The following is a 25843-nucleotide window of genomic DNA, read 5'->3' as shown; positions in this document are numbered from 1 at the left end:
TAACATGCCTGAAGAAGAAACTTAAAGTGAACCAGAGACGAAGCACCCTCATGTATTTTACCATATATGCTGTATCAGTGGGAACATTAGCGGAAACACCTACCCTGCTCTCGGTTTCATTTTTCACTGCTCAGCTTGCTTGTAATCAGCCCTGATAAAATCCTGAGCATTCAGTCTGGCTTTTCTCGGGAATCATTATAGCTGATTGTCTTCTCTGATGTCTTTTCAAGCCCAAGCCTGCCCCCTTCTGGCTCTGCTATAATGACTCAGCTATAATAATTCCTGAGCAAAGCCAGACTGAATGCTCAGTTGGGGATTTTATCGGGGCTGATAACAAGCAGGCTGAGCAGTGAAAAATGAAACAGAGAGCAGGGTAGGTATTTTCTCTAATGTTCACACGGATATATATGGTAAAATACATGAGGGTGCTTCGTCTCTGGTTCATTTTAAGTTTCAAAAACTTACAAAGATATCTTGTACGATTAGTCATTACCATCACCTTAACAACTTTTGTTGCTATGTCTTGGAGATGTTCTATTTGCCTCTAACAAGCCTGTCTGTAATTTCTTAATTTGCATACAGTTAACATATAATTTGCATTAAGTTGACTCCTGCATCTCAATGATTATCTTTAGAGAAAACATCCAGCCTACCTCCTTCCTTACTGTGCAATGCTCAGGATGTTTATATGGGAATGTTATGTGAGGACAGCAAGTCTCCTATTAAAATACCACCGTGTGGTAGGAAGCCTATAGGAGGATAGTATTCAAACGCCATAGAGATAATGTACTGGTTACAGCTGAAGTGCCATAGACTTCGAGGACACATTGTTCAATAATCATTTTAGCTCTGTGTACACTGCTGACTATGAACGATTATCTGTCAAATTGATCCGTCATGAAAGTCATTAGAAATGTCTGAGTATCATTGTGGATCGTGGATCGTACATTTAAGCTGTAATTTGTATCTTTAATTTCCAAAAAACATCCGAATCATTAATTGTTTATTTTGGAATGATTTTTAAATACTTTGCTGTGAATGTGGTATCTGGTTTATGCACAAGGTGCAAGGGCAGGTTTTACAGGTTTTTCTGTAGCCGGGAGATAAGACTGTGTCTGCACAAAATACATGTGGCATTAGTTCTTGGCCTACCTGGTTGAGCTTCTTCCACAGGTTGAGGACTGGAGACAGCTCATTAGACCACAATTCTCGGTCAAACTTGGAGCCAGCAATCACTGAACGGCTAAGAATCCTCAGCTGTGATATCACCTGACAGAACAGAGAGGTAAAGGTAGGTTACAATCACAAAACACAAAAGTAAACAAGGAAGATGCAATAAAACCCTTCAGACTGTCAGCTGGCATGGTGAGGAAAATGGTGCGAGCAAAGACATTCTTCTGAGGGCTTTGGCTGCTAGAGAGATGGACATTTGTAAATAACCAGTTTTTTCCAATGCAAATGTTTCAACAATCCTTTTATCAAATGGATTTAACAATCCCTCATTCATAAATAAAATACACAAAAAAAATAATTAGATTGAATAATTTTATTTTTATTTTGCCATCCAGAGTCTTGAGGTGCCCATACATCAGACGATATATGGGCAGATTGACCAAGAGAGAGATCTCTCTCTGCTCGGAGAGAGATAACAACAATAACAATAATATTTATATAGCGCTTTTCTCCCTGGGTACTCAAAGTGCTGTGACACTGCATTATGCAGTCTCAAAGGCTAGGGAAAAGAGGTGAGTTTTTAGCCTTTTTTTAAAGCTGTCCAGAGAGGGAGCCTCTCGTACTGATTGTGGAAGTGAGTTCCATAGAGTAGGGGCTGCATAGGAAAAGGCCCGAGCACCAAATGTTAAGTGTATCCTGGGAATAACCAGCTTCATCTTGTTGGCAGAGCGGAGGGTGCGTGGAGGGGCATAAAGTTCCAATAGATCCGCTATGTATTTGGGTCCCATGTGGTGTAGAGCCTTGAATGTCAGCAGGCAGATCTTAAAATTGATTCTCCATTTTATTGGCAACCAGTGAAGAGTTTGCAGTACTGGGGTGATGTGTGGGCATTGGCTAGGAGTCTGGCTGCAGCATTCCGTACTAGCTGTAAGGGGAGCAGAACCTTATCTGTAGATCCAATGAACAGGGCGTTGCAGTAGTCTAGGCGGGAGGATACAAATCTGTTGGCTGCCCATACACCGCAGGCCAATCCCCGATCAATTACATGCTGAAATCAATCTAGAATAGGCCAACTGCCTCATTGGCCTGATGCTGCCCCCCCCCCCCCCCCATGTTAAATATGCCCTCCTCCGATGCCCAGGGCACTATACATTACCTGTCCATGCCTGCCGCTGGCTCCAAGCTCCATCTTCTGTCCACACACACGCCCCACATGGTTGCCAGGGTAACACGGGCGTGTGTGTGACATCACACACACGCCCACCTGCAAGTCAGCAACCACATGGGGTGCGTGTATGGACAGAGGATTGAGCCCGTAGCCAGTGGCAGTCACGGACAGGAAATGTATAGTGCACTGGGCAGCGGGAGGGGGGGGGGACACTTTGCACTATAGGGGGACAGCATTGGGGGTTTTGTTGCTCATCTTGATATCGCTCCCCGTTACAGTCGCACACCCAACCGACCAACACGGCCCGACAACCTCGCAGCATGTCCGATCTATATGCTCGTCCAGAAATTGGTTGCATCGTCAATCGGACATGCACTTGGTGGCTTCAATTTTCATCCGATTCGATAATAATTATGAATCTACTACTAATGCATAAAAGATAAGCAGGACTGCCAGGCAACTGATATTGTTCAAAAGGAAATAAACATGGGAGCTTCCATAGCCCTCTCACTTCAGGAGTCCTTTAAAGGGGAATTGATACTTTCTTTTATATAATACAATGCTTGAGCCTTCATTTTTTTGTCATATTTTCTGTGAAAAAGTAAAGAACACGTTCGCAAAAAAAAAAAAAATTACTTATAAGTAATTTCCATTATCATTAAGGTGTTGGCATCAACTTACTGTACAGAATGCAAAATTTTGGGTCGTCGTGGTTGTTGCCGAGATGTAGTAACTCAGAGGGTGATGTAATTTGGGGTCTGGCGATTGCCGGACCCCCGAATTACTGTTCCGCGAGGCGTGCAGCACAGCACCAGTGCTAGGATGGCGCCACAATGACCTGCTTCGTGACTACACCCTATATTCATTTGTACAACTAAGCACCCGTGTAACAGCAGCAAACAAAAGTGATTGGTTGACACTGAATGCCAGCACAATCACAAGAGGTAAAAAAGCACACTGCAAACATTTTAATTGAGTAAAAAACAGCAAGTGCAACAAATGTTCTTTTTTTTTTACCCACCATTACCATAACTCTGTTCATCGCGGCTATGTTTTAAAACATGAGAGCGGCGCAGGAAAAAAAAATACCCTTATGGTGTGTATATACAAAGCATAATATAGTAAAAGCAATAACATCAGCTCTTGTCACTTGACAGATGGTTCTAATTAAGTGCTTGCCCAAGTGAAGATTCTAGGCCTTCCCGCTATTCACGTGCCATTTCCCAGTCAACCATGAAATTACTTCCCGGCTTTAATAACAAAGTGATACGTACGGTTTTTCATACCGCAACGACGGCGCAATTAGCAACGGGTTAAAAAATAATGACGGCGGGATGAATGGTTGACCCGTCATTGTCGGAGTAAGGCTGGAATGGTGGATTGCTACACTTCACATGCGCTGAAAGCATGGAGAGAGCATTGGGCTGCTGGGATTCCACTCTGGAGCGGTTGAAGACTCTGACGCCGTCTGAATATCAAGCAGGGGGAGGCTGAACATGTATGTTGGTGAAACGGCCCTATTGAAAGCACTCAGCTTGGGGAGTATAACATTTGTCACAATCATAAGAAGCACCATGACAGAATGGACAGCTTAACAGCGCAGCCCTCAGGCTTACTAAGCGACTGCAGAGCTGCACCATGTTATGGGTAATGCACATGCTGGAGGTATATCATTTTTCAGAAGTCTTCTGAAGGCAATATATAAATACGCTTAATTGCTAAGATTTCAATGATTGTCCGAGATTTTCTTTTCTCAAGGTAGCCATACATCTAGCGATTATGATTCAGTCGACAAAGCAATCGACTTTAATAAGGAATCGACTTCAGTGTGGTTGATCAAAAGTCGAACGACTAGTAACCCACACACTACAAACGATATCCTACGCAATTCACCTTCACATTTTCGATCTGACCGATGTTGTGCCTCCATGCTCTGATTGCAAAAATCAATTCAGAGTCGACTGAATGATATGTAAACAGTAGCAGATTCCTGTGCGATCGGCCGATATCTTGCATCCTGCTCGACCGACTAAACTGGTCGATTCAACATGATATCAGCCATTTTTCATCGATTGGGAATTCTGGAACACACTCGATTCTCTCTTGATTACTTAAAATGATTGAAACGAATGGTCGATTGTACAGCCAAATCGCTAGATGCATGGCTACCTTAACTGAGAAATCTTCATGTCTGTCAATAACTAGTTATAATCTGTAAGCTCTTTTGCTGCAAAGATGCACTACAACACAAACGGGAGAAATGGAAAGCTACAATGAAATCAGTGCTGAAATTTTATACGGCCTGTTCATTCTAAGTTTATTTCTAGTCAAAGTGTTGACATCTGCTGATAAGAGCCAATTAGATACTTTCATCTGGATTAACAAACACAGAAACAAAGAGTAGTGGATTTCTTTGGCAACTATATGTGGAATGAGACACAAACAGGGGTCGAGCCGCCCAATGCCTAAAGATAGGCTAATAAAGCTGTTGATCGTATAAACAGAGAGGTAATCTAACCTCTCTTGAAGAATTTGGACCAATCTATTGAAAAAAGGTCTTTTATTTGAGCACATAAAATTAGCAACACGTTTCATGGGACTGCTCCCGCTTCCTCAGGTCACTGAAAACTGGTACCTTAAAGGAATACTATCAATTCACATATTTTTTTCAGTTGACACAGGAATTGTTTGGGAAGTGCTGCTAAGTACTGGTGTATACATTTTAGTAGCAACTTCTTTGTTTACTGTTAGCAAAATACTTTCAAACGTTACTGACGCCAAAACTGACGGCTGACTGAGCCATGAGGAGAGGGGAAATTCCCCTCACACTTGATCAGTTAACTCTATGTGTAGCTCTGTGTGTGACAGAGAAGAGAGCTCCCAACAGCTGCAGCTCCTATGTCTTGTGTTTCTGACTGACGTGTCTGAAGAGAGCAGAGGAAATGTAACTAATTCTTACAGCATTTCATACTGTTTTTGCTTTCAGAGTTTGATATGTTTGATATTTGCTTTCTGTAGTCTGATATGCAACTCTGGCTGTGCATTGAAGCAGACACCCCTTCTGCAATTGATTTGTCCAAATATAGCTAAATCCTACCCTCAATAAATTACAGTTTTTGCCTCTGAAATTTAACATGCAAAGTAGGAAAATGTTTACACAGCTACTTAGACATTATTTGCACACTGTCATTTTAGAACACTTGGGTATCGATAGTATTCCTTTAACTGCTATGGCTGTATATTACTTCATCATAGAGGCGCTCATGCTCACTACACCATTGGGCTTCTGGTCTCCTTTTGTCTTTTAGATGAGCCGGGAGTTGTTACAACCACAGGAAACATCAACATAAACTATATGTGGAATGAAGACTTTTCATTGTGTGCTGAGCAAAAGTTCACTTCAGCTTTAAGTGGGGACTTTTTTATGCTTTTGGCACCTCAGCATTACCTGAATAGTTCTATTAATTGAAACACCCTTTTATTCAATATCATTCATTTTAATTAAAAGAGCTGATGATCAGAACGCTTGTTTAGCCACTTTATAATTTTGAGTTTGAATTTCACCAAATTATGTACACCTCTCCATGTTTATACTAGTTCTCTGCATAGTATCAGATAAGCTTGCACAACCCAAAATACATGGTTAGGAGGTAAAAGGTATATGATCCTGGGCCTACTGTGTGTCTATAACTCTAGAAGGGACATGAAACTGGATGGTCTGACGGTGACAGAGAGTGTGTGACCATAGTGCTTCTATAAAGAACACCTTTCTACAGAACAAAGCTTAACACTGCTGAGCTTAAGTATTAAGACTGGCGCAGTAATCAAAATCACACTCTGTATGATTCTGATTACTGGTGTATTTTTTACTGGTATGTTTTGACACCTCCTTCACTTGTGCTCCAGCTTTCTTTGTACCGGTCTTGATAAATTACTGACCATCTGATGATGCGACTAACTGATTAGCAGAAAAGGCCACTTCCTGTTTACAGTAGAGCCATCCCTTCATGCAAAAACAATGAACTGATAAGAAAGAGCTTTGTTGTGACTGAAGCTATCCATATATAGGCTGTGGATAAATGCAACTAGAAATTATGTTTTGTGTTTTAGGATTCTTCCCCCCCACCCCCCAAGAAAAAAAATGGTAAAAGTCAACTGGTAAAGTTGGGAGATGCTTGTAAATATAGTGGACTGTCACCCAAAACTATTACAAAAATCAATTCTTCATTGATTAAAAAGTGTATATAAACCTTTCCTAGCCCATAGATAATATTTTCACTTTCAATAGTATGTAGAAGGTTTGAACACATACTAAGCAGAAAATTATAGAGCTCAAGATGGACGCTCACCCTGGATGACCATAAAGAAAAGTACTGATGCCACATCCTGTACCAGGTGTATGCAGTAAACAGTACACACTTAGAATAAAGTGGAGGGGACATCTAGTGGGCAAATAGTAAACTTGCACCCACATACATCCAATTAAATACAAATACATAAAATACCCCATCAATAAACCCCTTACTCTTACCCCTCATACTTACCAAAATAAAACAATTTTATAATAAAAAAAGGTGAAATTTTTTAAAAAATACATAAATAGTTACCTTAGGGACACAACTTTTAATATGTACTGTATTTTTTGATCTAGAAGACTCACTTTTTCTCACCAAAAGTGGGGAAAAAGTCACTGAGTCTTATAATCCAAATGCAGGGAGTTCCTGACTTGTAAACGCCTGCCAATATGAACCTCCAACTCGCCGCAAAGTCGGGGACACCCTGTACTGTGTCCATGCAGAGGAGGACATGGGACAAACGCAGGACACAGGGGGACACAATGGGGCATAGAGGAGGACACAAGGGGGACACAAAGAGCATAGAGGAGGACACAAGGAGAACAGAGGCAGACACATGGGGAACACAGGAGTACACAAGGGGAACAGAGGAGGACACAGGGAGACACAAGAGGTACAAGGAGGCATGAGGTACAAAGGGGGCATAATCCACAAGATGCCCCTTCACCATGGATGCTCCAAGTTTAGTATATATTCCCACCCCCCACCCCCCCCCCCCTGGTTTTTGTCCTCTAAATCTAGGTGCCTCTTACGGTCAGGAGCGTCTTATAGTCCGAAAAATAGGGTATGTCATGAGGGTAGAGTGATGACACAAAACTGAAAAAATACACATTTCCAAATAAAATATTGTCGCAATACATCGTGCTATGGACATAATTTAAAAAGTGTAATAACCGGGACAAATGGGCAAATAAAACATGGGTTTTTATTCCAGTAGCATGTATTATTTTAAAACAATAATGGCTGAAAACCGAGAAACAATACATTTTTTCCATTTTCTTTTTCTTACTACTCTCGTTAAAATGCATTTACAATAAAATAATTCTTAAGCTGGCCACTAACGGTCCAATTTCTAGCGAAAAATCGTTTGAGCGATCAGAAATTCTGATCGGATTGGTTGTAAATAATCTCCATTGGTGGACACAATTGATTATGGACGAGTGAAAAAAATGTCGCCCGAATGAATTTTCGTCTAACGAAAATTTGGATTTTCTTGGTGGTCATAATAGATAGGAAGCAATGATTGGTTAGTTGATGGTGTAGTGAACGATTTTTCATCCGATCAGAATTTCTGACCGTTCGAACGATTTTTCGTTAGAAATTGGACCGTTAGTGGCCAGCTTTAGCAAAATATAACACCCAAAGAAAGACTAATTTGTGGCAAAAAAAAAAGAAAGATATAGATCATTTCCTTGTGATAAGTAGTGATAAGGTTATTGGCGAATGAAAGGGAGGAGCACTGAAATGTGAAAATTGCTCTGGTTCATAAGGGGGAAAACCCCTTAGTGGTGAATTGGTTAAAAACAAAACACTAATTGGCATGGCTCTCAATACCAGGCTTTAACTTTAGACTGAGACTGTGGTTTGGCCTGATGAAATCAGTTTTAGGCCTCTTGCACACTACCTGCGATTCTGATTTGTTATACGATCCAAGTTTTGATTCTGATTAAAAAATGTAACAGCATGCACTACTTTTTTTAAATCTGAAACAAAAATTGGATCGTAGAAAAAAAATCTGAATCGCATGTAGTGTGCAAGAGGCCTAAATATACTCACGAATTGCCTAGTGCAAATAAACCTCTTTTTTTACCAATGTCATCCTTCAGGTAAACCACCTCAAATTTACATTTTAACAATTTTAAAGTGTTTTACTTCTTCTTGATGCCTCCTTACAGATTGGTAGAAGCTCATTGTAAATGCCTTTTCTATTTTAAATAATCATATATAGAGGTGGAGTAGTAACACAGAGGCGCCAAGTAGAATAAAAGCGATTTTCCGGTTTATCTATACAGGAGGGAGGTGAGTCCACTAACTTCTCCCTTTTTAAACGTTTTTTTTAATCGCTTTTATTCTACTTGGCGCCTCTGGGTTACTACTCTACCAATTGTCTAGTCCACCCTTGGTGGAGGGGTGTAGCCCCATTCCTTCCTGTCTACAGAGAGCGACTTCTTATACCTGAGCGGGGGTCAGGTTATAATTGACCCCACCTGCCTATCCAGTGGTTGCCTTTGTGGTAACCCATGTTTGTGAGTATAACCATTGCCTTGTTGTACATCTGACCAATTGTCACAGAGATACTACACTATATTGGGCTCTCGGTTTCTTTTTTGTCTTCTGTTTTGTCTCTTTCAAGTAATCATATGTAGATAGTTGAATCCCACTTTATGGAATACTGCAGAAAACAAGGCAGAAACAGAAAGAACATACATGGTATTTGACAAAGGTGTTGTGCATAGTGTGGACATAACAAGATGGCAGCACTCACGTAGGATAAAAATGTCCTATGAGAAAGAACTACCTGTAATAATGGAAACTTGTTACAAAGTGACATAGTTTGGTTGAAAAAAAACATCAGTCCATCAAGTTCAACCAGAACTGTTGTGTATATCTGTTACTTTAACCACTTAACGACCACGGTCAGCCGATCGGTGGACCTAGGTGTTAAGTGGTTTTACATGGAAACTTTCCATGTCAGTTCACGGAGGGTGTCTCCGTGAACAACCTGGGAGCCGCCGATCGCGGCTCACAGGCAAAATGTAAACACGTGGGGAAGAAATCCCCACTGTTTTCATCATACGGGCAGCGCCGTAAAGGAGATCGGCGATCCTCTGATTGGCCGGGGATCGCCGGCGGCTGATAGGCTGAAGCCTATTAGAGGCGGTGCAGGACGGATCTCCGTCCTGCGCCGCCCAGGGGAAAGAGGAGAGGGAGGGAGGGAAGGGGGCGGAAAATCGCTGTGGAGGGGGGCTTTGAGGAGCCCCCCCCGCTGATCGAAAATAGCCGGCGGTGATCAGACCCCCCCAGCAGGACATCCCCCTAGTGGGGAAAAAAGGGGGAAGTCTGGTCGCCCTGCCACATTCCTGATCTGTGCTGTGGGCTGGAGAGCCCACGCTGCACAGATCAGCACAAACAAGCCCGGTCCTTAAGTGGTTAAAGAGAAACCGTAACCAAGAATTTAACTTCATTCCAATCAGTAGCTGATACCTCCTTTCCCATGAGAAATCTTTTCCTTTTCGCAAACTGATCATCACAGGGCTCTATATGGATGATATTGTGGTGAAACCCCTCCCACAGGAAACTGTGCGGACCATGGTCCTGGCAGTTTCCTGTCTGTGAACCTCGTTGCACTGTGGGAAATAGCTGTTTACAGCCGTTTCCAACTGCCAAAAAAGCAAGCAGCATCTCTTTACGCTGACATCACCTGCCAGCAGTAAAAATCTCACCATGTGATAAATGTCAGAATGTAAATCAGGGAGAGGAAAGCTTTTACAATGGGCAACCACTGACTAAATCATTTATACATAATTATTGTAAAAATGAAGCACTTTTTTTATTACATTATTTTCACAGGAGTTCCTCTTTAAGATGCAGACAGCAGCTCAGACGCTTCCTGATGATATTTCCCAGCCCTGACATGCTCCTATTGAATTTGTTAAACAAGAAAGCTACTATAATATTGAAATCACTCTTCACTGATTGCCTCACCGCTGATGATCTTCCTTACACACGATTCATCATACTGACAGGTGTTTTGGCATTAACTTACCGCCATGACAACAGCTGCCACCTCTGGTGAATGACAGCGCCAGGAACATCAAGCTGGAGGGCACCTCCCTCTCAATGAAACATTAGTGCTATTCATATTTTTAATTAAAGTGAAGACAGCGTTAGCCGACGTGCAATAGATGATGATGTGTTTGTAGGAAGCCTCCACTTTTCAATTTGAGTGAAGTCCAAACATTTTTTCTCAACCCTGTGCATTTAGTTACTGCATGTATCATAATATTGCCTGCAACTGCCTTACAGTGGGATGAAACTTAATATTAACCGGAAAAAAATCATCCAATAAGAAATTACTTCTTTAGATGACCGATCCTCTTGTTTTATGCCCCATACCCACCTGGCGATGTTACATGACGTCGGGCAACATTGTTTAACAGAAGCATGTTAAACGATGTTGCCCCCCGCGGCGATTGTGCTTCATTACACCATGGACACGCCAGATCGGATACTGCAGTCGCTTACTTCCCCGCTTGCGCCCTTGATGTAGTCGCGTGACACCGCAAGCAGGAAGAGGTATCTCTTAACGACCGTTGTCAAGGGGATGTCGCTGGACCCGTCAGGTGGCGAGTATGAAGCTTTAGTGTTCACTTTCAGGTTTAGGAAAAATGTGAAAAGAAAATCGTATTTCTGCTGTTTTCCATCTTTACTGTTTCTCTGTGATGCCAAAAGTGACATCAATTCCGCCATTTCCTTTCTGCCCACCCTGCCACATCTGTCCATCCAACAGCAACCATCACCTAGGCAACAGCCTTAAGCCTCATACACACGCTCAACAAAAGTCTTTTAAATGCACAATTATCAAGCAACTTGAAGAAGTTGGATAACTGCTGTCAAGTAAAAGACATGCAAACGACAAGGCGTTATCACTGATAAGAGGCGACCAACGACTGTTAAGACGCAGCTCAAGTCAATCCAAGGGTTGGATTGACTTGAGCTGCATCTTATCAGTCGTCGGTCGCCTCTTATCAGTGATAATGCCTTGTTGTTTGTGCATCTTTTATTTGAGGGGCTCTATTTCTCGGGGGTTCTTTTGCCACCAATTAGGCTTTCTTTGGGTGGTACATTTTGCTAAGATTTATTTTATTCTAAATCGTTTTTAATGGGAATGATAAGAAAAAATTGAAAAAATTCATAATTTCTCAGTTTTTGGCCATCATAGTTTTAAAATAATATGTCACTGTGGATAAAAGCCACGCATTTTATTAGCCCATTTGTCTCGGTTATTACAACGGTTAAATTATGTCCCTAGTACAATGTATGGCAACAAAATTTTATTCGGAAATTGTATTTTTTTTAGTTTTGCGTCCGTCACCAATTACAAGCCCTTATTTGCAAAAATAATAATAATATTCCCCCATGACATACATATTAAAAAAGTTGAGTCCCTAAGGTAACTATTTAAAGTGGACCCAAATTAAAAATACAAGATTTCAGAAATAAAATCTATTTTCTAAATTATAATAATAAATAGCAGCCTTTTTTCAGCTACATGATGACCAATATAACATATTTTACATTTATTGGAAAAACCTCTCCCTTCCTTTCAAATTGCCATGCCAGATTCCGGCAAACTGGTGGAGTAGGTGGTGTCTGGCAAAGGAGGAATTGCTAATGGCTGCCACCTGTATAACCCTAGTTATGGAAAGAGAAGGGTGAAAAGCATGCACTGAAGTGCTCATAGGCTTGAAGGAGTGTCTATTTATCTTTGTATGTGTCAGAGTGGTGCAACTTAATATTTTGAATTAAAAAAAATGTTTGGTTTGGGTCCGCTTTAAGCTTTTTTTTTTTTTAAATGTCATGTATGTAATGTGTGCTTGTTTTTACATTCTGTTTGTCTATGACCACGGCATCTTATTGATGTATTTTGTATTTTTTTCCATTGTGTGTTTGGTTTTCTCAAATTACAAGCCCTAATCTGCACACAAAAAAAACAAAAAAAAACAACAATAATATACCATATACAATTTATGTATTATCTTTTAATGGGCACCGCCTATTCGTCGCAGAAGAAAAATATCTACGCCCCAGGGGTGATAAGTGAAGTCCTGAGGGGGCGTAGATATACTACCACAGGACAAATAAGTGGTTAACCTGAATGGATAGGTGCACAACTGCAGGCAAGCAGTGCTACTAGTATGTTTCTAATTCATAAACATAATTTCCAAAAACAATGTTAAGAATTTACGGTAAACACCATGACTTATTTGAGAAGTCTCAATGTTTAGTTTTAGATTGATTTTGTTTTATGAAACTGAATTTACCTCATATGTGAGAACGTACAAATGTCCCTTTAAAGCGGATCCGAGATGAAAAACTAACTATAACAAGTAACTTGTCTATATATCTTATATAAAGTTTAGATAGTTTACACAGCAAACCTAGCTGCAAACAGTTTCAATAAAATATGATTATTTCTTCCTGTGATACAATGACAGCAGCCATGTTGTTTGTAAACATTACACACAGGCAAGCTTATTTGCATCTTCAGCACTCAGCCTGTGAAAAAAACCTAATTCCCCCTGCTCCTCTCTCTGAAATTTCTGGCTAGTAATACCTTATATAAATACTTAAAATAAATAAAAAATAAATAATAATACCTCCCCCTTCTGCCCAGACTGAGCTCCCATGAGCCCTTGCTACGGTCTGAAAATGCCAAGGCTCTCTGAAAAGCTGTGGGCGAGGCTTGTTTAGTTTATAGGGAATTAGAAAGGAACACAATTATGCAATGAGTAAAAGTTAATCTCGGATCCACTTTAAGAATTATCCATAATACATAAGGAGGGAATGAGGGTACGTTTCCATTGGTGCGAAGCGATTCCAGTGCAGAAAACGCATGTGCGATTTCGCCTGCGGATGCGGTTTTCCATGCGTTTTTGTATGCGATTTTGCATGCGTTCTTTGGCCAAGCGTTTTTAACCATGTCAATGCTGGTGTGCTTTTTACATTGTTTTTACACAAAAACGCATGCGAAAACGCATGGCAAAAACGCATGCGTTTTTCCTATTAATGACATTGTATGCAAAAGCGGTGTGCGAATTCTGATGGCTCTGCCGTGCAGATTTTTTCTGCACAAAAAAACGCAAAGAAATCCTGACAAGTGGAAACAGTCCCATCCACTTGTATTGGTTAACCAGCTGAGCGGTCTGGACGAGCTCAGCTCGTCCAACACCGCCAGCGGCTGCCGCTCAGGCCCTGCTGGGCCGATTTGAATGAAATAAAAAGCAGCACACGCAGCCGGCACTTTGCCAGCCGCGTGTGCTGCCTGATCGCCGCCGCTCTGCGGCGATCCGCCGCGAGCAGCGGCGAAAGAGGGTCCCCCCAGCCGCCTGAGCCCAGCGTAGCCGGAACAAAAAGTTCCGGCCAGCGCTAAGGGCTGGATCGGAGGCGGCTGACGTCAGGACGTCGGCTGACGTCGATGACGTCACTCCGCTCGTCGCTATGGCGACGATATAAGCAAAACAAGGAAGGCCGCTCATTGCGGCCTTCCTTGTTTATTCTGGGCGCCGGAGGCGATCGGAAGATCGCCTCCGGAGCGCCCTCTAGTGGGCTTTCATGCAGCCAACTTTCAGTTGGCTGCATGAAATAGTTTTTTTTTTATTTAAAAAAAACCCTCCCGCAGCCACCCTGGCGATTTAATCAGAACGCCAGGGTGGTTAAGCGGGAAACTGGCCCTGACAGTAAGATTCTGCTCTCACTGAAAATAAAAGTTTGTTCATTAATAAAATAATAATAAAAAAAAAAACTTTCTAATTGTTGTGTTCTGGACCTAGGTACGCTTTATTTTGTGTCGTAATTGGAACATCTGTGTTGCATTGTTTAGACTTTGCAGACAAAATCAATTTGGCTTAATGGAAATTGGCTAAAAAGTTATTGTTACAATTTTTAAAGCTTGCAACTCTTGAACCTAATAAGAAGCGATAAAGTAATGAGTCAATTAGTCTAATTTGGAGCAGTAAAGCTAGTCTGTTATTAGTGTAAACACATATTAAGTTATAATGGTTCTGAGCTCGTTGCAGAGTACAGAAATATGCGAGAAATAATTAAAATAGCCATAAACATCAGTGTGTTCCTGAGAAGGGAATAGCGTGAGCTGGCAAATACTCATCCGAGTCCACGTCAAAAGGGCACACTAAGGTTTACAGGGACTGTGAAGGCTGAACACACAATTTCCATTTGTTATTTTACAGCAGAACTAAAATTAGATCATTAAAGAAAACCAGCATATAGAAGTGTTGTAGTAGAAGCAACATAGAAAGTTGATAGCCTGCACTAGGATCTTCTAAAAAAAAAGGGCACCAGGAAAAAAGGGCCCGGCTGGATAATAAAATCTTAATAACGATAAACATCTTTTTCGAACTTGGTTAACGATAAATACTGGTTTAAAAACAAACGGAGATAACGAAAGATATTAACGTTAAAAATTGTTACGTCAATTCAACAATACAGCTTAACCCAACCCTACTCTCACACAGAATTCTCCCCTGGTGGTGCCTAAAACTAACCACTATCCTGGTGGCGCCTAACCATAACCCCTCCCCCATGGTGCCTAACACTAACCTCCACCTGGGTGGTGCCTAACCCTAACCACTCCCTCTGCAGAAACACCCATTTACACATAGAAACGATAATATCTTTGATAACGTAAAATCTGTACATACAAACAAAATAATATGACAAAAACTATAACTTTGCAAGCTTCTAAAACGATAACATACTTCAAAAACTATAATGTTGTAACCGCATCCCATCGCAGAAGCAGTGATAACCCTATGGGGCTATGAGATTCATCGCCGTGCATGCATGCAGTGTATTAACAGTACAACTTGCATGTTTACCACGTAAGTGGGCATACTTTCATGGAATTGTATGCCTCACTGTTTCGTGATGGTTATTGCATCACAGAGAAAACCGCCAAGCTATTTACTACAGTAAATAGCTTGGCGTTTTACCGCCAAGCTATTTACTACAGTAAATAGCTTGGCGTTTTTCTCTGCGGAGAGAGAGGAGGCGGGCCAGGCACCAGAAGTCAGGGGATGCAGGGACTTCAGGACAGCATCGCAAGACAAGACTTCTCTGGTAAATATAACTTTGTTTTACTTGTATGCTGCCGGATTTTACGACGTACTCTGGAGGTCATCTTTAAGGTGCCTATTAATGGTACAATATTTTCCTTATATGTTATAATTCGATCAGATTTTTGGAATCGTAAGTAATCGGAAGGAAATTATTGATTGTTCCCATAAATGGGTGGATTAGGGCACTTTTTCTTTTCAGATACCATTGTAAAATCCAACCTTCCGAGTGATAGAATTCTGATATGATCACCATAGAATCAATACACTTTGGGCTTGATTCACTAAGACAAATAGTATGCCTTATCAAAGTTAGCATGCCTTATCAGAGTAGCATAGCCAGTACTACAAACCCGCGGGGGCTCAGGGCAGGACGAGTGGAGCTCTTGTAATTGCCAATTAGCAGGCATAAGTTTGCTATGCTACTCTGATAAGGCATGCTATTTGTCTTAGTGAATCAGGCCCTTTGATTTTCTCCACATAATGTGTGGTTTTCTGTACAATTTGAACACAAAAATCTGAGCCAATGATCGCATCTGAGAATTATTTTTTTTTACTGTTAACGAACACCTTTATTCTTTTTAAAGCAAATCTGAAGCGAAAATAACTTGTGAAATAATGAATTGTATGTGTACTAAAGATAACAAATAGAGCATGAGTAGCAAAGAAAAGTGTCTAATATTGTTTTCCAGTACAGGAAGAGTTAAAACACTTGAGTTGTTATCTATGCAAAAGAGCTTCTCTGAGCTGTTTGGCCAACTTGGTGAGTCCAGTCCTGTTTTCTTGTTAGCCTAAACAGCCAATACAATAGGTAATAATACCCAATAGGTACAGAAACTTTTTTGCTACTTAAACAGCCAAGAAACAGTGAAATACAACTTCAGATAAGGTTTTACTGCAGGAAGTTTAAAAGGTCATAAGCTCTGCTCTGTTTTACAGCTTAAAATACAGAGTGTGGTTTCTAAACTGCAAATATGACAGAAAGATGCAATGTTATAAATAAAGCTATAGAACTGCAAATAAAAATATGAGACTCTTTTCTTTGCTACTAATGTTATATCAATTATTCGTACTACACATACAATTCATTATATCATATGTAGGGCTGCTCAAATCCGGATCCGGGAGACACCCGGATAGTTGCTATCCGGATATCTCCCAGTAAACCTGTGCGGGTAGGCGGGGGGGTCAAGCTTACCTGTCTGACGTCTTCTTTGTCCGTCCCTGGTGCCTCCCACGATGCGTTCCACGCGGCGGTCACGTGACTACAAACACTTCCTCCTTCCGGGTTGAAGGAAGAAGTGTTTGTAGTCACAACTATCCTGGTATCTCCCGGATCCGGATTTGAGCAGCCCTAATCATAAGTTTATTTTCCCTTCAGTGTCACTTTAAAGGGAACCTGAAGATAGTAAAAAAAAAAAAAAGAAAGACAGTTTCATTTACCTGGGGCTTCTGCCAGCCCCCTGCAGCCGCACTGTACCCGCGCCGGTCCTGAACAATCCTCCGCTCCACCGCCATAGCACAGTTTCAGCATCGCTGACTTGCAAGCCGACGGCCACTGTGCCTGCGTAGCCCTGGCTGCGCTCAACCTCGTTTGCACTCCCGCTGCTGAGAGCGTCCTGTGCAGGCGCAGTACGAGAAAATCTGTACTGCACCTATGCAGGCCGCTCCTGGCGAAAGCGTGGACGAGGATGCGCGCAGCCAGGGCTACGCAGGCACAGTGGCCGTTGGCTTGCAAGTCAGCGATGTCGAAACTGAGCTGCGGCGGGGGACCGGAGGATCATTGAGGACCGGCGCGGACACAGGGTGGCTGCATGGCGCTGGCAGAAGCCCCAGGTGAGTGAAACTCTTTTTTTCTTACTATCTTCAGGTTCCTTTTAATAGTACTAATTATCACAGATTTGGTACTTTGTGCCCCTTTTCAGGCTCAACAGTGTGTGACTAAAGGGATCCGATTTCTGCCTCCTGCTATTGCAAGTTGCATGGATGCAGAGCTGCTGGGTTGAGCACTGCAGCGCACATCAGCTTATGCAGAGCGTGTCCTCCTCTGCAGTGTGCTGCCAGGGCTTCATCTGCATGGCAGCCTGTGCTCTGCACACAGAGATTATCTAATGCACACAGTCTGCTGGAGCCTAAAGCACTGGACATCACATGGCCTGAGCTGCCTGCAAATGGTCCCCACCCAGCTCCTGCCTACACCAGTACAGGCACAAGGCAAATGGAACAACCCGGCATATACCTATTCAGTCAATTCAGAAACTATAAAATATGCATCTTTCCCTGCATATCTAACAGGTCCCCTTGGAAGATATTTCCCTGCAAATGTTATCCCCAGTAATGATGATATGTATAACCGCACTGCGCTGTGTAGGAATAGGTCACAGGGGGCTAGTAGCCATCTCCCCTGCTAATACAACCCTCTTTGACATTAATTCAGCTCACTACCATTGCCTTGAATTAATGTTTAAATGTCAAGGAACAATATGATGCTCTTCTTAAGATTTTCCCCTTTTTTCACTTTACCAAACAGTATTTTAATAAAGGAATTTAAAAGTTGCTAAAAGCTGATCAGATTCTATTTTACAGTTTTAATGACTTGGAAGAAGTTGAATTTTTTTACAGGTGCGCTAGTGCCATCTATCTGTGCAAAGCAGGCATGCAACCTATTCTGTGAAAGACACGTTGTGTTCAGAATCCTTCTCATCCTGCGCAGATAGTGCTCTGCAGACAACCGCTCTCCATCCAGCTATGCTTAGAGAACACTTTACATCAGTGGTTCCCAACCTTTTTGGAGTTGTGACACATCAAACCAAACATTCAGATCTCCGTGACACGTAGACTAAATGCATGTAATGAGAGACAGCGTTTCCCCACTAAATGCACATAAGAGACAGCGTTTCAACAGTAAATGCAGGTAATGACAGACAGCCTTTCACCAGTAAATGCACGTAATGAGAGACAGCATTTCCCCAGTAAATGCACATAATAAGAGACAGCTTTTCGCCAGTAAATGCACATAATAAGAGACAGCTTTTCACCAGTAAATGACATAATGACAAACAGCCAGTTGTCCCCAGTATATGTAGCCAGGGATATATTTGCCCAGTATATGAAGCCAGGGATATATGTGCCCAGTATATGTAGCCAGGGGTATGTGCCCAGTATATGTAGCCAGGGGTATATGTGCCCAGTATATGTAGCCAGGGGCATATGTGCCCAGTATATGTAGCCAGGGGTATATGTGCCCAGTATATTTAGCCAGGGGTATATGTGCCCAGTATATGTAGCCAGGGATATATGTGCCCAGTATATGTAGCCAGGGGTATATGTGCACAGTATATGTAACCAGGGGTATATGTGCCCAGTATATGTAGCCAGGGGTATTTGAGCCCAGTATATGTAGCCAGGGGTATATGTGCCCAGTATATGTAGCCAGGGGTATATGTGCCCAAGCCGGCGCTTGGAGCGACACGGAAGGTAAGTCCCGCCCGCTGCCAAGCGCCGCCACACTTCGTATCGGAGGGGAGAGCGAGGGAGGCAGAGCACCCTAAGGTGAGAGAAGGGGGGGGAGATGGCCCCCTTCTCTGCCGCTGCCCAGAGCTCTCCCTCAACTGCGCTGCTCCTCTCCGAGAGAGCCGCGACACATACCCGAAGCTGCCGCGACACATGACATGGGTTGGGAACCACTGCTTTACATACTACTCACCCAATACTCTACAGTTCAGCATGTCTATGCCATGCGCCATAGGTTTAGCTTTAGCATGTAGAGAAGTTCCATTTACTTTAAAAGTGGGCTTGTAAAATAAGCTTTATGTTGCAATCAGCAAAGTGCTTATATTGCAGTATTTGGTTTCCTGGCAACAGGCGTATGCCTTATATTATTATTTATATAGTGTTAATATCTTCCACAGCGCTTTACAGAGCACATAGTCATGTCACTGACTGTCCTAGTGGTGGATGGTGTACTAGTGGCTGGATGGTGTACTGGTTAAAGGGAACCAGAGACACCAGAAAAAATAATTTATACATACCTGGGGCTTCCTCCAGCCCCTATACGCACCGACCGCTCCTATGCCACCGTCCTCCGCTTCCTGTATCCGGCGGTACCGGGTCCCGTAGTTTCGGCCAGTCGGCGGCAGCACGCGGCCAATCGTCCGCATCACAGGGGCTCCCGACATACCCTTACGCGTGCGGCTGCATAGTGCGCAGCCGCAAGCGTACGGGTATGGAGGGAGCCCCTGTGCATGCGGATAATTGTCCGTGTCCGCCGGAAGTGACGGGCCCGGTACCGGCGGATCCAGGAAGCGGAGGATGGTGGCGTGGGAGCGATGCAGGCTTATGGGGCTGCAAGAAGCCCCAGGTATGTATGAAATCTTATTTCTTTTTTCAACGCTGGCGTCTCTGGTTTCCTTTAAGGGCTCTGCCTCTGACACAGGAGACCAGGGTTCAAATCTCGGCTCTGCCTGTTCAGTAAGCCAGCACCTATTTAGTAGGAGACCTTAGGCAAGTCTCTCTAACACTGCTACTGCCTATAGAGCGCGTCTTAGTGGCTGCAGCTCTGGCGCTTTGAGTCCGCCAGGAGAAAAGCGCGATATAAAGGTTATTTGTCTTGTCTTGTCTCAGAGAAGCTCACAATCTAATCCTACCATAGCCATAGTCTAATGTCCTACCATATTTTTATTATGTATTTATATAGCACGGACATCTTCTGCAGCACTTTACAGAGCACATAGTCATGTCGCTGACTGTCCTCAGAGGAGCTCACAATCTAATCCTGCCATAGTCTAATGTCCTACCATATTATTATTATGTATTTATATAGCACGGACATCTTCTGCAGCACTTTACAGACTACATAGTCATGTCACTGACTGTCCTCAGAGGAGCTCACAATCTAATCCTACCATAGCAATAGTCCTACCATATTATTATTATGTATTTATATACAATTTAAAACGTGGTATAGCGCTCAACAATTACACACTTCCAAACCCACATAAATCCAGTCCATAATATCTTAAAACACGATCCTAGAAAAAAACCTTTTTAGAAAAAAATCTTTTTCTTAAAGTCCATATTGAAATTAAAAGTCCTTCATTTATCAAATCTTCTTTGCATACTTATGATAAATTTTGTACGCTCACCAGATCTGTAGGCCAACCTGAATTGATCGGCAAAACACACTTGTGACACTTTGTCAGTGATCCCACACGACCAATCTGCTCCAATCACGCCTCCTCGATGTTCAGACCATAAAAACAAAACACACTTCCATAGGGTAATATTGTATGGCAGCTCGGTTCACCACTCCCTCTATAAGATCTATCTCCAGTGGTTCCCTGAATTTTAAGACAAAACACCCAGTGACACTTCCACCGTATTTCAACAAAGCCTCTCACCGTTTGTCTGTGCTGACCCAGTATGTATTTATATAGCACGGACATCTTCTGCAGCACTTTACAGAGTACATAGTCATGTTTCTGACAGTCCTCAGAGGAGCTCACAATCGAATCCCTATCATAGTCATAGTCTAATGTCCTACCATATTATTATTATTATGTACTTATGTAGCAATTACATCTGCAGCACTCTACAGAGTACATAGTTATGCCACTGAATGTCTTCAGAGGAGCTAATCTAATCCAATCACAGTTATGTGCCCAACCGGGATATAGAGCCAATTTTAGGGGAAGACAATTAACTTACTGTATCTTTATGTTTTTGGGATGTGGGAAGAGAACAGAGTGCCCAGAAACAGACCCAGACACCCTTGCAATTGTGCTAGCGCTTTGTGTATTGTTTCTTGCAATGTTTTCTGGTGTGATTTTTGTGTGATTTAAAGCACTATACAATCTACTGCAGGTAATTATACAGCACTTGCTATTTGGGGAACCAAGCAAATTCGGTTATAACTACCTGCCGGCTCCCTCCCCAAACTCCATGTCTGCCGACTTTGGTGCATAGCCCCACCCCCTTGCAGAAAATAATGTCTACAAAATGTTGTAAACAAAGTGTGCTCTCTTTTTATGCCTATGGAGCGCACTTAGAGAGTTTATTTTATATGCACAGTCACTTCATTTGCCACTTAAACCTGGGGTAATCATTACCTAAGGGGAGAAGACTGCTAAGAAGTCACCCCTGGAGGGAGGCCTGACTAATGTTCTTATGATCTAAAATTTGGGTCACTACAGTTGGGCATAGCTCCTAACTGTCCCTTTTCAGCAGGACAGTCCCTCTTTGGGAAGCAAATCCCTCCGTCCCTCTTTCTTCTAGTAATATCTGCAGTGGCGCGGTACTAACGGGCCGGCAGCAGGGCCCCAATGCTCCAGGTGTCCCCATGAGAGGGGGGGGGGGGAGACTTCGGAGACCTTCTGCAGCAGCCTGAGCGAAAGAAAGCCATGGCGTGCCACTAACGCACCTGCTCCATTGATATATTTCTTATGTTCAAATGTTAATATGAAGAAATACTAATGATGATACAGAGGATCGGTGTGGTTTGAATGATAAAACTACATCTTTTGCTTCTGTATCCTTGGTGATATGCATGACAAGGGGTGTGGTGGGGGTGTGACTTAACCACTTCGCATCCAGACCTTATTTCCCACTTATGGACCAGAGAAGTTTTGACATTTTAGCTATTTCCCTATTTAATCAGCAATAACATTATCCCTACTTATGACACCTAAATGAAATATATATCCTTTGTTTTCAAGTCCAACTAGGCTTTCATTGCATGGCATTTTTCCCTCGAACAAATCTGTGTTCTACGTTTTGTCAATTCCAGTTTAAAAATAAAAAAGCGCTATTGTAGATTAAAAAAAACCCACAACACACATTTTGTTTGGCTATTTCTACTTTTTATCACAAAACGTAGATTACATTTCTTTCAAAATTTATGATGAAAATGTTTGATTCTGAAATAATGCTACCGTGTGCATTTTTCACTATGAGCTGAGAAAATAAAAGCATTTTTATTGGTAAAAATCAATCTTATTGGCTCAGGGAACATGTATTCGCTTTCATCAATTAGTGCTGCAGCAGATGGTGCCGGAGGTGTGCACAGGAGCGATGCCCAATCCTGCACAGCTGTGCTTTCACTACAAGACGTATATCTATGTCCTCATGGCTTAGATGAAGTCACAGAGGACGTAGAAATACTGAAGTGTTGGAAAAAGTGGTTAAAATGTCCCTCTTTCTCATCTCAAAAAGTTGGAAGGTATGAGATTGGGGTAAGAGTTGATGCCGGTTTTTGGTGACGAGACACATTGTCTATACCCAGGAACACCGTGTCTGGACTCTATTTGCATTATAAAAAAAATCCTCTGCCGTGTAGACTAGTTCCCTAAAATAAGCAGGCCATGCCTGAAACATGTGCATTTTACTAGCAGCAATCCAGATGCAGGAGAATAGGACGGCTGAACTCTACTGTAGCCTCTCACATCCCCATCATTTACAGCCAGGACTAAATGGTCACTTAAGCTGCAGATGGCCTCTGAAGGGTGGAAAAGAATGGCATCTCCTGGAAAATCTTCAGAAGTAAAGTGTTTCCACAAATAGGGACTGTTGTGTTTATAAAATATAGACGGCCAAGGAAACAATCCTAGCCCTGCTATTGTACTGAAATGAAAACAGAGAATGGCCATAAATACCTCGCAGACTAATAAATCTATTTATGCAACCCAAACCCGTAATGACATTTCAGGAAATACATAAAATTCCAGCTCACTTGTGAGACCTCTATAGAACATTGTTTAATGTTTGGGATCTATAGATCAACCCAGAACAGCGGCTAGAATAATGCATCATTCTGTCACTCCTGGAGTTACAGATTGCCCAGCAAGCTTGTGGTGAACCAGAACTCCTGGGAGTGTGTAAGGGTCTACAAAGGACCAAAAAGCCCTCTTACTAAAATGCTATTCAAAACAGAAATTTGACTTCTTAAAACAGAAGATATTTTCATCCCGATACCTAAAGGAACAAATTTCTGGAACACTGGGAGCATTAGAAGAAACTTAATGTGACATTGAATAGTACAGGAGCTGTTGCCCATAGGCAAACGCGGGGGGTGGGGGGGGATTACAGCTGCCCAGAATCCCCCTTCAGACCGGGGTCGATGCAGTGTCTGGGGGCAGGCCCAAGTTGTAACACCACAATATCTGCAGGTATCCTGCAGCTCACAGCACTGCTCCCTATTTTCCATGCTACAGTTAACTTTGGATGGAGTAGCAGGCTGTGTACAGAGCATGCAGCAGCTGCGTGTGTACAGAGCATGGAGCAGCAGTGTGTGTACAGAGCATGTAGCAGCATGTGTACAGAGCATGGAGCAGCTGCGTGTGTACAGAGCATGGAGCAGCAGCGTGTGTACAGAGCATGGAGCAGCAGTGTGTGTACAGAGCATGGAGCAGCGGTGTGTGTAAAGAGCATGGAGCAGCAGCGTGTGTACAGAGCATGGAGCAGCAGCGTGTGTACAGAGCATGGAGCAGCAGCATGTGTACAGAGCATGGAGCAGCAGCGTGTGTACAGAGCATGGAGCAGCAGCATGTGTACAGAGCATGGAGCAGTAGCGTGTGTACAGAGCATGGAGCAGTAGTGTGTGTACAGAGCATGGAGCAGCAGTGTGTGTACAGAGCATGGAGCAGCAGAGTGTGTACAGAGCATGGAGAAGCAGTGTATGTACAGAGCATGGAGCAGCAGTGTGTGTACAAAGCATGGAACAGCAGCGGGTGTACAGTACATGGAGCAGCAGTCTGTGTACAGAGCATGAAACAGCAGCGTGTGTACAGAGCATGGAGCATCAGTGTGTGTACAAAGCATGGAGCAGCAGTGTGTGTACAGAGCATGGAGCAGCAGTGTGTGTACGGTACATGGAGCAGCAGTGTGTGTACAGAGCATGAAACAGCAGCGTGTGTACAGAGCATGGAGCAGCAGCGTGTGTACAGAGCATGGAGCAGCAGTGTGTGTACAGAGCATGTAGCAGCATGTGTACAGAGCATGGAGCAGCTGCGTGTGTACAGAGCATGGAGCAGCAGCATGTGTACAGAGCATGGAGCAGCAGCGTGTGTACAGAGCATGGAGCAGCGGTGTGTGTAAAGAGCATGGAGCAGCAGCGTGTGTACAGAGCATGGAGCAGCGGTGTGTGTACAGAGCATGGAGCAGCAGCGTGTGTACAGAGCATGGAGCAGCAGCGTGTGTACAGAGCATGGAGCAGCAGCGTGTGTACAGAGCATGGAGCAGCAGCGTGTGTACAGAGCATGGAGCAGCAGCGTGTGTACAGAGCATGGAGCCGCAGCGTGTGTACAGAGCATGGAGCAGCAGCATGTGTACAGAGCATGGAGCAGTAGCGTGTGTACAGAGCATGGAGCAGTAGTGTGTGTACAGAGCATGGAGCAGCAGAGTGTGTACAGAGCATGGAGAAGCAGTGTATGTACAGAGCATGGAGCAGCAGTGTGTGTACAAAGCATGGAACAGCAGCGTGTGTACAGAGCATGGAGCAGCAGTGTGTGTACAGAGCATGGAGCAGCAGTGTGTGTACAGAGCATGGAGCAGCAGCGTGTGTACAGAGCATGGAGCAGCAGTGTGTGTACAGAGCATGGAGCAGCAGTGTGTGTACAGAGCATGGAGCAGCAGTGTGTGTACAAAGCATGGAACAGCAGCGTGTGTACAGAGCATGGAGCAGCAGTGTGTGTACAGAGCATGGAGCAGCAGTGTGTGTACAGAGCATGGAGCAGCAGTGTGTGTACAGAGCATGGAGCAGCAGTGTGTGTACGGTACATGGAGCAGCAGTGTGTGTACAGAGCATGAAACAGCAGCGTGTGTACAGAGCATGGAGCAGCAGCGTGTGGACAGAGCATGGAGCAGCAGCGTGTGGACAGAGCATGGAGCAGCTGTGTGTGCACAGAGTCAGGTATGAGCACAGCCCTGTGCCCTGCTGTGTGAATGCTTCACTTTCCACTTCATTACCAATGTCGGCTGTCCTCATTATTATCTGTATCCAAACTACTCCTGATTGATCTCGTTGTTGATCGGGAGCAGATCGGACATTTAGGAAAATTGTCAGATCCAGTTAGTTAGATGGGAAATTGCATTACGTGTACCCAGCATGATGTCCTACCATATTATTATACTGTATTGTGCATGGCTGAGAGAGAACTTTCACGAATCCCCCCCCCCCCCCCCTTGAAAATCCTGGGTTTGCCCCTGTTGCCCATTAGTCGAGTTGTGGTTTATTGGACTATTCAATTTGAACTATTGTCCGCAGAAGTTGGTCTTTCTTCTGATTTATTTAGTAGTGG

General features: G+C 43.1%; 1 protein-coding gene across 2 annotated transcripts in view; it reads right to left on the bottom strand.

Annotated features, from left to right (window-relative positions):
* DYNC2H1 (dynein cytoplasmic 2 heavy chain 1) overlaps positions 1-25843 on the bottom strand; it is a 508393-nt gene that overhangs the window by 115931 nt on the left and 366619 nt on the right. For both annotated transcript variants that reach the window (XM_068266870.1, XM_068266871.1), the window contains exon 83: positions 1153-1269. In XM_068266870.1, coding sequence (XP_068122971.1) covers positions 1153-1269 — 117 coding nt within the window. The remainder of the gene's footprint in view (positions 1-1152; positions 1270-25843) is intronic.

Source organism: Hyperolius riggenbachi, chromosome 2, assembly GCF_040937935.1.
Source record: "Hyperolius riggenbachi isolate aHypRig1 chromosome 2, aHypRig1.pri, whole genome shotgun sequence".
Classification (NCBI taxonomy): Eukaryota; Metazoa; Chordata; class Amphibia; order Anura; family Hyperoliidae; genus Hyperolius; species Hyperolius riggenbachi.
This window is presented reverse-complemented; position numbering and strand designations above follow the sequence as displayed.